Below are 16,180 nucleotides of genomic sequence, written 5' to 3' on the forward strand. Positions count from 1 at the left end.
AGAGAGAGAATGATAGTAATAACAGTAAAAGAAAGGTAATTTAAAATTTTTAAATAATTTTTAAAAATTTGAATAATTTTATCGTACGAAGTCTATTTTTTATAGATATAACTTCAATTTTATTATTTCATAAATAAATTTGTAATAGTAGTTTAGCGGAAAAAAAAATAAAAATACTAGTTTTATCTAATTTTATACGCACATGAGTAAATGCCTATTTCGAGTTAAAAACATTCACGTTAAGACAGGGATCTCGGTCTCGGTCACAATCATCGATCCAATGTTAGCAACGCGCCTTCGCTAATTTGAACCCACCTAGTCAGTAGTCACCTACTCTTCGCGATATATGAGCGCGTCCCAACGTAGCAATGATCCGCGCGTAGGAAAAAGATACCCCAAGCGTGTGCCTGAAATATGAATTCCATTCCTTCCCTCTCCCTCCTTCCTCATCATACTTCACTGTTAGTTCAAATTTCAAAATCCACTCCTCACTCTTCCCTTCTCTCTCTCTCTCACACTCTCTTGCTTCCTTCCTTATCAATTTACACTCTATTTTTTTTTAAAAAATAATTAGAGAAAAATAGAGAAAAGGAACGTTATAATTACTGGTTCTTCTGAATGATATGCGCTGGTTAGGTCTGATTCTGAGGTTCGTGTTCCGATCCTTCTACCGCGCCACCATGGGTAGCTTCTTTTCTTGCTTTAGAGGCCGTGACAATCGTCACCTTCCCACTACTGCCACCGCCGCCTCCACCGCAGCGCTTTCTCGTCAGTCCAAAACCAACGTAACCAGTCCTAACCTTTTTTTTAATTAAAAAAACACTTATTTTTGTCTTCTGTATTGTTAATTGTTATGAATGTATTGGAATTTTTTGAAAATATCTTATTGTTGTCGGAGGATTTGCAAATGGTTGAAAATTGTTGACATACTTAAGCTGAAATTTGAATGATTAATTTGTCAGAGTTTTTGGTAAAGCTGTTTGATTTTCAATGAATTTTAATGCTGGGTTAATACTTTAGTTTGGTCTCTAGGTTTATGCACGAGTCCCCCCTTTTAGTCCTTGTAGCAGGTTAAATGAGTTAAAAAGATCAAGGGATCAAGTTGACTAATGTTTTTTATTCATAGGAACTATTTGGACTCATTAACACCAGACCAAAGTAAGCATTAACTCTTTTAATTTTGCTTTTGATCAAGGTTCTAATTTTGTTGTGTGTAAACCAGGATGCTGTGGTCTCTCGAAATCGGCTGTCTACTTTGTTTCTCTCTGAAGGTAATTAATTCTTTTGTTTCTGTTTTTTAATGATACTTTTATGGCTTTTATTTTTTCTATTTTCTTGAATTGATGTTTACCATTATAAGCATATGGCCTCTTATTTCAATGTGTACTCTGCTCTTAATTTTTTGAAAAGTAAGAGAAGAATCTGCTTGCAATGAGGGGAAGAGTTTTGGTGCAGGAGCTCAGATTCATGACAAGGGACATAAGGATGAGGTGTGCATTTTTGTTGTTTTTATTACTCTAATTTCTAAATGCAATGGTTGTTCTATGACAGTTCTTACATGTTTAGCAGTATGGATTATGGAATAATATATTGGCATGTAGTTTATTTTTCATACAATAGGAAATGCTTCAAGATAAGTCGCTGAAGCTGTTAGCTGGTGTATGCTTTTTCTTTCTACTAAGCTTGCAATTAGAGTTATTTCTGGTTTCTGGACAATGGAGAGCATGTTTCATAGATGAAATGATTAGTGAAAAACTAAATGTGGGAAACAACTAGTAGCAGTTAGTCTCATATTTGAAAACAATTGACAATAGCCACAATTAGGACTTCAAGCTTGCTGCTTCTTCTTTTTTTTTTTTAATAAAAAAGAATAAATTTAAAAACAAAAATTGATTGTGTCTCTGTTTATAGGGAGGAACTTAGATCCCAGAACTCTTGGAATACTCTCATTTTATGTTTAACTGTACCCTATTTTCCTGTTGTTTCATATTTTATATTCTAAGAGGATTTTATATTGGATTGTGTATTTTGAATGAAATGTCACAACCTTGGAATCTACAGTTGTTGACTTGTAGTTTAGCAGGGTAACCTGTATAGTTTGAGATCACCAAAAATGGTGGTATCATAACTGATTAGGCCTCGCTCACTCCAAAAGCTAGCTCAAGAAGTGAGGGATGTTCCTCATTTATAAACATTCTAGACAAGTATCCTTGATAGATGTAGAACTTGCAATAGTGGCATATATGAAAATGGTCTTTCAAGATAACGACCTCTATCACATTTGAGCCTTTTGTCATTTTTAATTCTAGCAACTGCAATTTCTATGAAGTGTTTAGTATTTTCAAGATATAATGGATGGAAAGAACTGCAATATTGTTAGCCCCCAAACCTTTCTCAATTGTAGATTTTCTTCTGTTAATGTTTTTCTACTTCTTTTAGAGGATAAATTTCTCTACAATAGCGCGTAAGCCTTGTTCTACTAGATAACAAATTTGTAGATAGCATGTAAGCTGGTTCATTGCATACTTATCACATTTGTAGATAGTCAAGTGTATGCAGTCTTGGGCATAGAAACCTTGGTAGTATAATGATTGAAGTTTATGTTCTCATTACTATTTGTAGAAATTTTGAAAAACACTTAGAACGCTATTTAATTTTTGGCTCTCTCTTAAGATTGGTGCTTGTAGATAAAATTTTTTTCGTATAATTACATGAACCCTTTTTCGACAGGCCATGTTTCTCAAAGCATCTGAGAAGCTGAAAGTATCACCTTCCTGTGGCAAAGATTCTGAGCCTTCAAGGTTTCATTCTTGGCATCCCAACACGTCAGCCGATAAAGTTCGGCTAGATAATCAACCATTCTACCCCCCAACCCCCAAGAAATGTTCTGAAGATTGGGGGAAAAGAACAGATTCTTTAGAGCAAACACCAAGCAGGTTGTTCATCTATTTATATTTTGAATTTTTTTATGCTCACGTCTTATAGTGAATGTGGAATAACCACATTTTTGTCTATTTCATAGGAGATCGATATTTTCTGTTTTTTAATCTTGAGAACAGCAGGAGCTTACTTTACATTTACTATGTAGTAAAGGATTTTCTCTGAATGTCAAAATTATACATTTGATTTCCAAAATTAAGAGTGTATCCGGATAAAGAATTTAAAAAGAGAGAATGCATTTTTTGAGAGTATTTTAAATCCTTTAATTAGAAATTATTTGTTCTGATATTAATAAAATGAATTTTACAAATCAGAAGCACTTCTATGGGGTCTTTTGTTTAGTTCACAACAAAGAATTTAGAATACCCCCATAAGATAGGGAATTTCTCCAATTTCCTTCCTTGTTTTCTTCTTTTAAAACTTGATGGATAGTAAAAAACTTGATGGTGAATCTTATGATAACTATGAATATGCTGGCTTTGACAACACTTAAAAAGTATAGTTTAAATTAAGGTCATACTTTCATATTATCTGGTAGCATTTTTAATTTAATCACACTTTTTTTTTTAAATTTAAAAGGTTGAAGGTCTTCAACAGAGGTGTTGCCAAAATTACATGTAATTGAATTATGGCAATTTAGTTACATATCATTTTAAATTCTTCAAAATTTTAGAATGCTCTATTGAAAAAACACGCCAAGAGTTTTCTCGAAAGTTAATTTCCTTTCTTTTGCAGCTGTATCTCCAATACACAAAATACTAGACGTGACTCTCTTGATTCTAGTGAAGGAAGTAAGACAGGGAACCTTCATGGTTCAGGTATGACTAAGAAAACAACTTCTTGAATGTGAAACAAGTGTGTACATTTTGAATGTGAAACTGAATCATCAACCTATGGTACATTTGATTGTGGTGTATGGCATATGATGAAAACAGAACCCCCAAATAAGGAGGGTGAATATAAATTATCACCTTATCCCATCCCTTTGAAGCTACCTGATGAAGTGCAAACACCAGGAACTGTCTTTGAGACAGCTCAGTCGCAATTTCGGTATCCCAAGCAGGCATTGAATGAAAAATCAAAGAAAGTCTTGAATGAAAATGAATCAAAGGTGGAAGAAAGCTTGTCTTCATGGCTGAAGCCGGCGTCAGTAATTCTAGAGGAGAGAAACAGGAGAATGGAAATGGCGAATAGTCATATTCGCAAAGCTCCATCTGATAGGCCTATCATTGGAATGGTTGCTGCGCATTGGACCGAAGACGAGGAATCTCATTTCCCTCCTCCTAAGTGGTGGGATGGTAATGGGATCCCAAACTCAACCAATAAGTACAAGGAAGTATGACTTATATTATCAACATTTTTTTCTTTTTCCTATTTGAGTTTTAAAGCTTGATATTGCTCCTGATTTTGCTGATTTTTCACTATTCAGGATCAGAAAGTGAACTGGCATGCAACGCCATTTGAAGAAAGGTTGGAGAAAGCGTTGTCCGAGGAGAGTTCCATATCTCAAAGGTATGTTTATTGGTGAAAATTCAGGTGCTGTCAACTTCACGTGAAGTTAATAACTGTGAGCCATTAAATAATTTGAATGATTTGACTAAATTTTCATCTAACGGCTCTCAGTTGTCAACTTCACGTCAAGTTGGTTACACCTGAGTTTCCACCCTGCTTATTTAGTTATGCTAACGTCGAAGTTATTATGAGAAAAGTCAATTTATGCCTTGCTTAAATCATTGACAAAAATTCTTATGTAGCTGAAAATAGTTGATTATAATGTTATTTGGATTTGCAGGAAAGATTTTTGTGTAAAACCAATTGCTTTTAATGAGAATGAAGAAAATGACACAGCAGTGTCTCAGTTTCAGTCATCACCGCATCCCCAATCCGTTGTGTCATTCTAATAATTTAGGGTTGTCAATCAAATAGTGTTCTATTCTTGTGTTTGGCATTTGAGGAATGGAAACTGAATATACCTGGTTCAACATGTTGATTGGTTGGAACAAGCAATTGGTTATACAAATTTTTATAGTAACATGAAATTGTCAAGCAGTGTGCCTCCTCTGCTTGCATTGTACATAAGTCATGAGAATTATTGCGTTATATAATGGTTATTTGAAATTTGCTAATGGTGGCATAGAAATCAAATTTATTAAAATACTAATAAATGTTTAATCAACACAAAGAAATTTAAGAAATCTAAAATTAATAAAATAACGTAACTTTGTAAAAATAGAATACAAAAATATTAGAAAATAAATTTATAATTGACCAAAAACAAATAACAAAAATAAAGTTTTAAAATTATTTTGGATTAATCAATACTCTTGAATTTGAAAATGAATTCTCTCAATTTTTTTTTTCAATTACTTGTTTAAGTGTGATGTTTTACTTTACACTCTTTAAGTGAAAATAAGAAAAAACATATGAGAAAAGATATTAAATAGTGAGAGATCACGGTTTATCAAATAATTGAAAAAAAAAAGTGAGAGGATCCACTCTCTTTGAATATTTGCGACAATCCTTAAGTCAAACTTTAATTAGCTTAACAATATGTATACATTTTATAGGATTATTTTACTTGATTTTTGTTAATCTCAACAAATTGTCAAAATTAAACTTGTATCAAGATCTCAATTATGAGAATAGATACGACTCCTCTTATTTGACTCGAAAATTACTTAACATTTATGTTAAAACAAACTGTATCAAAATACTTGTGATAAATTTTAACAAATAAAAGCATAATCGTAATAAAGTTTAAAATGAAAAGGAGGTAAAACTTGGAAATAAAATACTTAAAGAAAAAGCAATTAAAAATAAAATAACGTAACGATATGAAAGTAAAACAAATGGGAAGTTGAAAAACAAACCAGAACTTTAAATAACAAAAGCAAATAAAATTGAAGTTTAAAAGAAATTAAAATACTTGAAAAGAAAGGAAAAGCAATAAAATAAATTAAAAGTAAAAAAAAAATAAAAAAATAAGTGAAAAGTTTACTCTAAATACTCACATGTACTTGCACTTACACTCTATAGTCAATGTGAATTGAGTTATACCATCAATAATATAATGTCAAATTACTACATTTACAATTTATTTTTATATTTATATTTTATAAAAAACCCATTGCTCAGTTAGCACAATAATAAATTAATCAATTATGCCTTTTTAATTTACGTAGCAATTTTAAAATATCAAAATTCACTACGTTTAACTAAGAAAAAACAAATTAATATAACTTGGTTGTTTATAAGGATGGAGAGGTGTTGGGTTAAGAGGAGAAGATTAATGAAAGATAGAAGAGCTATTTCTACGAATTATTTAATGAAGAATAAAAGACTCTTCCGAATCTTGGTCGATTATGCACAAGAGAAGAAGATCAAAACTTTGACTACTATCGAAGGATTCGAGACTTTGAGGTAAAAGAGGCTCTAAAGTAGATGAAAAATAGCAGAAAGTAGGACCTGATAATATTCTGATTGAGGTTTGGAAGGGCTTTGAAGGGAAAGGCATCAACTGATTAACCAAGTTTTTTAATGAGATTTTAAGGTCAAAGAAGATGCCTGAAGAGTGGAGAAAAAACACCTTGGTACCTATCTACAAGAATAAGGGAGATATACAAAGTTGCGAAAACTATAGAGGGATCAAACTTATGAGCCATACCATGAAGTTATGGGAAATGGTGACAGAACGAAGGTTGAGAAAAGAGACACAAGTAACAGAGAACCAATTTAGATTTATACCAGGTAGATCCACAACCGAAGCGATATACTTGTTAAGAAGGATGATGGAGAGATATCGTAGTAATAAAACGGATCTACATATGGTGTTTATTGATTTGGAAAAAGCGTACGATAGAGTGCAAGGGAGGTCTTATGAAAGGTTTTAGAAAAGAGGAGAGTAAGGATCTCATATATTCATGTAATTAAAGACATGTATAATGGGGCCACAACTAGTGTGAAGACTCAATATGACAGAAAAATTTCCTATTGGTATAGGATTACACTAGGGATCATCCTTAAGCCCGTATCTTTTCACATTACTTCCGATGATACCATTCTTATGGGAGAATCAAGGGAAGACCTAAATAAGAAGTTGGACTTATGGATGGAAGCTCTAGAAGTGTATGGTATGCGCATAAGCCATAGCAAGATGGAATATATAGAATGTAAGTTTAGTCTGAGAGGTAAAACCCTAATATAGAGGTGAAGATTTGAGAAAATATCCTACCAAAAATTAAAAATTTTAAGTATTTTGGTGCATCATATAGGATAATAAAGATATTGAATATGATATAAATCATAAGATCTAGGCAGGTTGGTTAAAATGGTGGAGTGCATCTGGTTTTATATATGACAAAAAAGTGTCTTTCAAACTTAAAAGTAAATTCTATCGCATTGCTATAAAACCGGCTATACTTTATGGTACGGAGTATTGGGCGGGCAAAGAGGAGCACGAATATAAGCTGAGTATGGCAGAGATGAAGATGTTGAGATGGATGAGTGGTTATACGCGATTGGATAAAATAAGGAATGAACATATAAGGGAGAGAGTTGGAGTAGCACCCATTGTGCAAAAGATGATTGATTCGTATCTCAGGTAGTTTGGACATTTGAGAAGAAGACTGACAGAACATCCAGTCAGGAGGGTGGATGAGGTGAAAGATGGATAAGGGGTGAAAGATAGAAGAAGACATAAAAATTTATGAAGTGGTTAAACGATATCTACATGTAACTTAGTGAGGTAAGACTTTGTTATTATTATTATTGTTGTTGTTGGTTGTTTATAAAAAAAATTAAGATGATACAAATTAGCATCAAATATTATAAATATCAGTTTGTTATTTTTTTTGTCTTTTTACTTACATCACAGTATACATTTATTAAATCTTAACATTATATACTTATATTATGTTAATATACAGTAGACAAAAATATATTCTATGTTTGTAAAGAAACATATAAATATTAGTTGCACCATGAAAATTGAATTCAATGATTTAACTAAAAAATTAGTTAAATAGTATTGACGATGCAAATTATTTGTCTAAAAAATATTGAGTGCTTTTTTAAAATTATATAATTAAAAAAATTTACAAAATCATAATAAAAATATTATAAATTAATAAAAATTATATATAACTTTTTAACCGAATAATTAATACTGGAATTATAAAATTATGCAATAATAAATACTTTTGATAAGTGCTTCTTAATATATTAAATTATATAGTTTAATAAACAAAAGACTAATTATTTATAGTTATATTTTAAGTTATTATAAAAAAAAAATAAAAGAATGATACAAACTTTTGTTTTTAACCTGTGAAGTCTTAAAGTTTTATTACTAGTTATGTTAGTTATATTTTAATATCTTTAAACAAATATTTTTAGTTATATTTTAATATTTTTATACAAATTATATAATCCTAAAATTTACTTTTAATTGGTACCAATAAATTTTTTTGAATTGGAATTCAATCTATCTTAAATGTTAATAAATGGTACAAATTTTATTTAATTTTCATAAAGATCTGAATAAAAAGACAATTGTAAATAAATTATTAAAGAGAGAGCAAAAATTAAATTATGCTATGATATTAATCAATTTTAAGCCTAAAAGAAATCACATTGGCTTTTTCCAAAATTGTAGTCTTTGTTAAAGTTTATTAGCCTTAGTTTAAACTTGATGTATAGTATATATGAGATCCTTTCTAAGATTGTTTAGTCACTTTAGAAAAAAAAATTAATTTATACCAATAAATTATTGAATAGTTATGATTTTATCAGATTAAAATATTTATATAAAATAATTAAAAGGATTAAAAAGTGACTTTTTCGCCTTTCTCATAGAATGCATTGTCCATACATATGAGTTGGCATAAAGTAGATCTTATTTGTTAATAAATAGTTATTGATATATACAAGATTTATTCCGTAAAATTAATAAATTTAAAATTGATATATCTTTCTTAATTAATTAATGAAGCTCAAAAAGGAAAGTACAAAAAAAAGGTCAAGAATAAATATAATAGAGTACAATTGAGTACTCATGATTTTAAACATGTCAACTTGTTTTTAAAATTTCGATAGGTAAAAAATCATATACATTACAAGTTAACGAAAATTAGGTGATGGTGTCAACATCTAGATACATAGCAAAAAATTATAATTTAAAAACAAATTGAAAAATAACTCATTATTGATAACGGAAAACACTGAAACATAGAAGACAAAATTAAAAAAATTAGAACATATATAACAATTATAAAAATTTTTATTATAAAATTATATTGTTTTATAATTTAAAAATAATATATATATCTCTCTTTCATATTTATTTTATTTATTGTAAAAATAATTAATAATATATAAAAAATAAATTATCTTTTAAAATATAAAAGATTATGTAAAAGAAATTTTAATCCATTATATCATAAATATAGATCAATTCATGTCTCCAAAATATTTATGATAGTTCGATTAATTAAAGGATTAATTTTAATTTTTTTATCTAAATAAATAAACTAATGCGTAATTTAATTACAAAAATAATATATATATATATTTATTTATTTGTTAGTTAATACTTAACCAATATTCACCTATAATTATCAATGAGTTATATCTCAAATAACATAATCTTTCTATGCTCATTTAGAGATTACGACTTCAAGACTTTTTATCTTTAAAAAAGAAACACATTCATCTATAATTTATCTTGACTTCTTATATGTTGTATCAGTATCTATATGAAAAGAAAGTAGAAAAAATGGTAGTGATATTAAAAACAATGAAGGCAATGAACAGAAAAGAATCTTAGTTTAATAAGTTGCATACCACATTAACATGGTGGTGGTGCAACATTCAAACTTCCTTGGCAGCTTGTTGGAGTCGGCTGTTGCAAGCCACTGCTCCTTATTTGGTCGTGCTGTTCACGCACAAATTCTCAAGACCCACCACACCCCTCTCCCTTCCTTCCTTTGCAACCATCTAGTCAACATGTACTCCAAACTCGACCATCTTACCTCTGCCCAACACGTTCTCTCTCTCACCAACACTCGCACCGTCGTCACTTGGACTTCCCTCATTTCTGGCTGCGTTCGCAATGCCCGTTTTGTCTCTGCCCTCCACCACTTCTCTAACATGCGCCGTGAGTGCATTCACCCCAACGACTTCACTTTCCCGTGTATCTTTAAGGCTTTGTCTTCGCTGCAGATGCCTGTTACCGGGAAACAGGTTCACGCCCTTGCGTTAAAGGGTGGCATGATTTATGATGTCTTTGTTGGGTGCAGTGCCTTTGATATGTACAGTAAAACTGGTCTCCTAATTGATGCTCGCAAGATGTTCGATGAAATGCCTGACAGAAATTTGGCCACATGGAATGCTTATATTTCCAATGCATTGCTTGATGGAAAGTCCTTGGATGCAATAAGTGCATTCAAGGAGTTACTTTGCCTGAATGGAGAGCCGAATTCGATCACATTCTGTGCATTTCTTAATGCGTGTTCTGACATGTCAAATTTGGAGCTCGGGCGTCAGTTGCATGCTTTTGTAATTCGTGGTGGATACAGGGAGGATGTCTCTGTTTCGAATGGGCTTGTTGATTTCTATGGAAAGTGTGGGGATATCATATCTGCTGAAATGGTTTTTAGCAGAATTGGGTGGAAGAATGTTGTTTCTTGGTGTTCTATGCTTGCTGCTCTTGTGAAAAACCATGAGGAAGAGAGGGCTTGCATAGTCTTCATGCGAGCTAGGGAAGAAGGCGTTGAACCAACGGATTTCATGATATCAAGTGTAATTAGTGCTTGTGCTGAGCTTGGAGGGCTTGAATTGGGCAGGACAGTACATGCACTCTCTGTCAAAGCATGCGTCGAGGAGAATATATTTGTTGGGAGTACACTTGTTGACATGTATGGAAAATGTGGAAGCATCGAGAATGCAGAGCAAGTCTTTGGTGAAATGCCTATGAGGAACTTGGTAACTTGGAATGCACTGATTGGTGGATATGCGCACCAAGGTGATGTAGACATGGCTTTGCATCTATTTGAGGAGATGACATTGGGTAACTGTGGTATAACACCAAGTTATGTGACATTAGTTTCTATATTATCAGCTTGTAGTAGAGCTGGGGCAGTGGAGAGAGGGATGCAGATATTTGAGTCGATGAGAGTGAACTATGGAATTGAACCAGGCTCTGAGCATTATGCGTGTGTTGTGGACCTTTTAGGAAGATCTGGTTTTGTTGAGCGCGCATATGAACTTATAAAAAGAATGCCAATTCATCCCACTATTTCAGTCTGGGGAGCTCTACTTGGGGCCTGTAGGATGCATGGGAAAACAAAGTTAGGAAAAATTGCAGCAGAGAAATTATTTGAGCTTGATCCTGATGATTCTGGTAACCATGTAATACTATCTAACATGCTTGCATCTGTTGGCAGGTAATTGTTTAAGACCATCTTGGCAAGTCTTCCTTCCTTTAATCACTATATTGAAGAAGTTTTAGTGGAAAATAAATAATTTCACTTCAAATTGATTTAACATTACAATTGCATAATGCAGATGGGAAGATGCTACTCTTATCAGGAAGGAAATGAAAGAGATAGGTATTAAAAAAAACGTTGGCTATAGTTGGATTGCTGTCAAGAACAGAGTTCATGTTTTTCAAGCAAAGGATAATTTTCATGAAAAGAACTCTGAGATTCAGGCAACGCTAGATAAGCTAAAAGAGGAGATGAAAAAAGCTGGGTATGTTCCTGACACCAATTTATCACTTTTTGACTTAGAAGAAGAAGAAAAGGCTTCAGAAATTTGGTATCACAGTGAAAAGATTGCTCTTGCTTTTGGTCTCATAGCTCTGCCTCTTAGAGTTACCATACGGATTACAAAAAATCTTAGGATTTGTACAGATTGTCATAGTGCCATTAAGTTCATCTCAAGAATTGTTGATAGAGAAATTATTGTGCGAGACAATAATCGTTTTCATAGGTTTAAGGATGGTTGGTGCTCTTGTAAAGATTATTGGTGATAGTTTTCACACTGTGTCGACAGAATATACTAATTGGAAATATAAAAAACAAGGGAGAAAAAGAAACGTAAGCCTAGAGGGGTGCTAATTATAAAAGTGAAAAAATAGATTTAATCATTTTAACTTTGTATAATATATAAAATTAAAATAAATAGTATAACTAGGTATTCTTTAATTATGTAACTTTTTTTATAACTCTTGCTTCTAATTATCTATGTATAGTTATGTGATTATTAACCTTATTTTTATAGAAGTTTATCTCTTAATCAATCGAGACATTGATAGTTGGTTTATTAGTTGGTTTATTTTGTTAGACGGAGTATATTTTTGAAAAATTATTCTGTCATGGTAACCTTTTAAGATTTATTCTATTGAAAAATTAAATTTTTTAAAAGCCAATTGGTAATTTATTATCTTTGTATGGAGGGTTTTTCACCTATATAAATTATTTAGAAAACAATTTTATTCAAAATTATTAAAGGATTAGAAATATAAAATTTTAGATAAAGTAAAAAAATATGTACAAGATACATATATATTAGAAATATCTATATGTACTCAAGACAAAAGAGATATTTACAATATTTTTTTAATTTATAAATTATAAATATTATAAAAATAAATTTTAATTTTGATAAATTATTAATATAAAAAAATTTTACAAATACATTCAATTATATATTATTATGTTAAAAAAAGCTTTACTTTTTATTTTCACTATGTGAATAATTATACAAAAGAATAAATATAATAAAGTAATCGTATAAAAACTTTTATATTGCCTATGCATTAAGTTAAACTAAAAAAATTAACTGATTATAGATGCTTTTAAATTATAAAAATTATACTTCTCAGGTTTAAGGGTAAATGTTATTTTTATTTTTATATAAGGATCAATGAAAATATATTAATAATAAAAAATTACACTATAATCAAATAAAGCATAAAATAAATAATAAGTACATAATAATAGTTTAAACTAATTAAATAAGTAACAAATAATTTTAATTATAAAATACACTTCTGTTACACATTCAAGTCTTTTTAGCAACTAAGTCTAAATAAGTTGGCCCAAATTCAACAAAAACTACTTTCATTACAAGCAGTACAGTGTACACACGTGCGTTTTACTAACGTAAATATATCTTTTTTCGTATTCGCGTTCCTTCTTCTTCTACGCTTTCTTCCTTTTTCTTTTTCGCATTCCTCTTTTTTTTTGCGTGTTTTCTCTCTATTATCGTTCTTTTATTACTGTTGTTGTTGCTGCGTTTTTTCTTTTCTTTATTTTCGTCCTAGTAATTTTGCAGCATTGATTTTTCTTTTTTTATTTTATTCATCTCAAGAGAATGAAACAAGAAGATTTACGAGAAAATAAAATAAGAAGAAGAAGATAAAGAAGAAACAGCAGAATATGAGGATGAGAAAGAGAAAGAGTCTTCAATTATATAAAAATATTAGAATAAAAATACACTGAAATTTCTTAACAAATAGACTTAGATTTCTTAATTTTTACACTGAAATTTTACCAGAAAAGTTCAAAAATATCTTCTTTAATGCTGTATTTTTCTTCTTTTTTTCTTTATTTCTTTATTTTTTTTAGTTAAATGAATGCAGGTTTATTCTGTTCCTAGTAATTTTATAGCATATGTGTTTCTTTTTCTTCTTTGTTTGATTTTTTTGTTTTTATTTTTGTTAAGATAGTAAACCAAGAAAAAACTTAAAAAAGAAAAATAAGAAGAAAAAGATAAATAAGAAAAAAAGAAGATAATGATGAAAAAGAAGAAGAAGAAGAAGCAGCAGATCAGGAGGAGAAAGAGAAAAAGTTTTGAATTATACAAAACTTATCATAAATAAAATGCATCGAAATTTATTAACAAATACATATAAATTTCTTAGTTTTTACACCGAAACTTTACTACAAAAATATAAAAATGTCTTTTTTAATGTTGTATTTTTTTTCTTTGTTTTTCTCTTATTTCTTTCTTTCTTTTAGTTGAATAAATGTAGTTTCATCTTCTTTCTAGTAATTTTACAGCATTATATGTTTTTTCTTTTTCTTTGTTTTATTTTTTTGTTTTTGTTCTTGTTAAGAGAGTAAAACAAGAAAAAACTTGAGAAGGTAAAATAAGAAAGAGTTGGACCTCTCATTATTGTGCTGAGTTTTGAATTATATAAAACTTATCAGAATTAAAATACATAAAAAAAATTTAACAAATACACAAATTTCTTAGTTTTTACGCCGAAATTATTTAATGATTATGACACGCAAATTCAGTTAAAAAATAAGCACACAAATAAAACTGAATCATGAACAAAAACACATCTAAATTAATTTTGAATTAGACAACGTCATTAATACGACAAGAATTCAACAATAACGATAAAAAAATGATGATGATGATAACGATGATGGCGATGACAATATAATGATAATGATGATGATGATGAAGAAGGAGGAAGAGGAAAATGAAATAAAAGAAGAAATTAAATGAAAAAAGGGAAGATGAGTAGGAAAAGGTAGTGATGGTGGTGGTGACTACGATAACTGTAACACCATACCACACAGAGTCTTATGCTTAAGTTATAAAACTGAAGTGGTGAGATATTACTACCTCTAAAAATAAAAATATACATATAATATAGTTGAAAAAGATTTATAACTAAGAGCCTTTGAAGAAAAATTTAAAATGAAGGTTGTAACACTCACGTAAACGAAAACTTGTGTACGAAGAAGCGTAAGATATACGTGTATGAATAATACAAAGAGAGTGTCAAAGATATAATTAACAAAGCTTCCGACTCGATTCGCGAAGATAAACTGGCCAGAACATGCAAGTATATATATACATATATATAAAAGAATCCCAAAATGACCCAAAGCAGAGAAATGACATCCTGTTTCTTCGAGTCAACCTCTAAGAGGGACAAACATAAAATACAAGGTGGAGAATCTATATACATACATAAATATAATCAAAGATACGACCATGAGTCCCAAGAGTTCTTCGCTTCATCAGCGTCTCTAAAATACAGAGTGGTGCTTCTCAACCTGCATCTGAAAAATAACAAATATTGTATGGAATGAGAATTGGGGGTTCTTAGTATGGTTAAGGTATCCACATATATAATAAATAAGGTCTCGAGAAAGTCGAAAGCGATCCTAGAACCCCGACACTCAGATATGATATAATCTTAAAGGAAATAATTAAACCATAAATTCGGTTATGACGCTCTAAGGTATCCAAGTCACAATATAACTCTAACCATTGCTTCCACTTTCACCTAACATAACATTCTAAGGTATTTTACCGCTTACTAATAAATCATTGTTAACCAACCGTTACCACTGGTCCAACCAGTCACGGCCTAAGGCCTAAATCAAACCAATCAGGCTTCCGACCCAAATAAACTCAACCCAGCTTCTGTCCCAAATAAACTCAATTCGTCCTTTAGCCCCTTTTCAAAACAATTCATCATTATTATCAGTCCACCACCAAAGTACCCAAAACAGAAAGACAATCACAAATACAAGGAAATACAAGGCAAACATATTTAAAGAACAGTTACAGCAAGTATCACAATTACCAGTTATATAAAATTTATTAGATAGGCAAACCAAAACAAGTATGCACACCCAAACAAAGCAAACAAATGAAACTTAATGCATGCCTGTCCTACTCACATGTCGATTAAATCACCAGAATCCGACACATCTGGTAGCTAACCTAGACATTTGTCTTTAGGTTGCGCATCTCCAGGAGGATCATAAACTAAGGAGAGTGCCTTTCCACATCAAAGGAGTGTGCCTTTCCACCTTCTCCTGGAGGATATACGAAGGAGAGTGCCTTTCTACATCGAAAGAGTGTTCCTTTTCACCTTGCAACTAGAGAAGAATGTGGCGAGAATAATACGAAGGAGAGTGCCTTTCCACTTTTCTCACACCCTCATCACGACAAGAGAGGGAACTTCTGTCCTCAACTTGCCATCCGAATACATTTTTAAGTTAACGAGCAAGCGGGATGGCACCCAAATCTTGCCCTCTCGACCAATCCGGCCACACACAGTTACTCAAACCTAACATACTATGCACCAAAATCATCAACACAACATATCCTTGCCATCACCACAATAACCTTCACAACCTACCATTTCTTACGCTTAACAATCCCATAGACATCATCAAGTTTAACATTCACTAACCCAATATACATA

At 31.0% G+C, this 16,180-nt stretch overlaps 2 protein-coding genes across 2 annotated transcripts; both read left to right on the forward strand.

Moving 5' to 3' along the window:
* The first annotated feature begins 339 nt into the window (after positions 1 to 339).
* Positions 340 to 5,066, forward strand: LOC112703305 (protein JASON). The gene is made up of 8 exons (XM_025754704.3): positions 340 to 785; positions 1,223 to 1,271; positions 1,411 to 1,490; positions 2,731 to 2,936; positions 3,676 to 3,758; positions 3,876 to 4,276; positions 4,370 to 4,452; positions 4,733 to 5,066. Exons 1-8 carry the CDS (start codon positions 624 to 626, stop codon positions 4,839 to 4,841), a joined length of 1,173 nt encoding a protein of 390 aa, XP_025610489.1. The 5' UTR covers positions 340 to 623; the 3' UTR covers positions 4,842 to 5,066.
* A 1,721-nt stretch (positions 5,067 to 6,787) lies between these two features.
* LOC112703306 (pentatricopeptide repeat-containing protein At4g14850-like) lies at positions 6,788 to 12,083 on the forward strand. The gene is made up of 2 exons (XM_025754705.3): positions 6,788 to 11,381; positions 11,503 to 12,083. Exons 1-2 carry the CDS (start codon positions 9,790 to 9,792, stop codon positions 11,966 to 11,968), a joined length of 2,058 nt encoding a protein of 685 aa, XP_025610490.1. The 5' UTR covers positions 6,788 to 9,789; the 3' UTR covers positions 11,969 to 12,083.
* The last annotated feature ends 4,097 nt before the right edge of the window (positions 12,084 to 16,180 follow it).

Source organism: Arachis hypogaea, chromosome 7 (assembly GCF_003086295.3).
Source record: "Arachis hypogaea cultivar Tifrunner chromosome 7, arahy.Tifrunner.gnm2.J5K5, whole genome shotgun sequence".
Classification (NCBI taxonomy): Eukaryota; Viridiplantae; Streptophyta; class Magnoliopsida; order Fabales; family Fabaceae; genus Arachis; species Arachis hypogaea.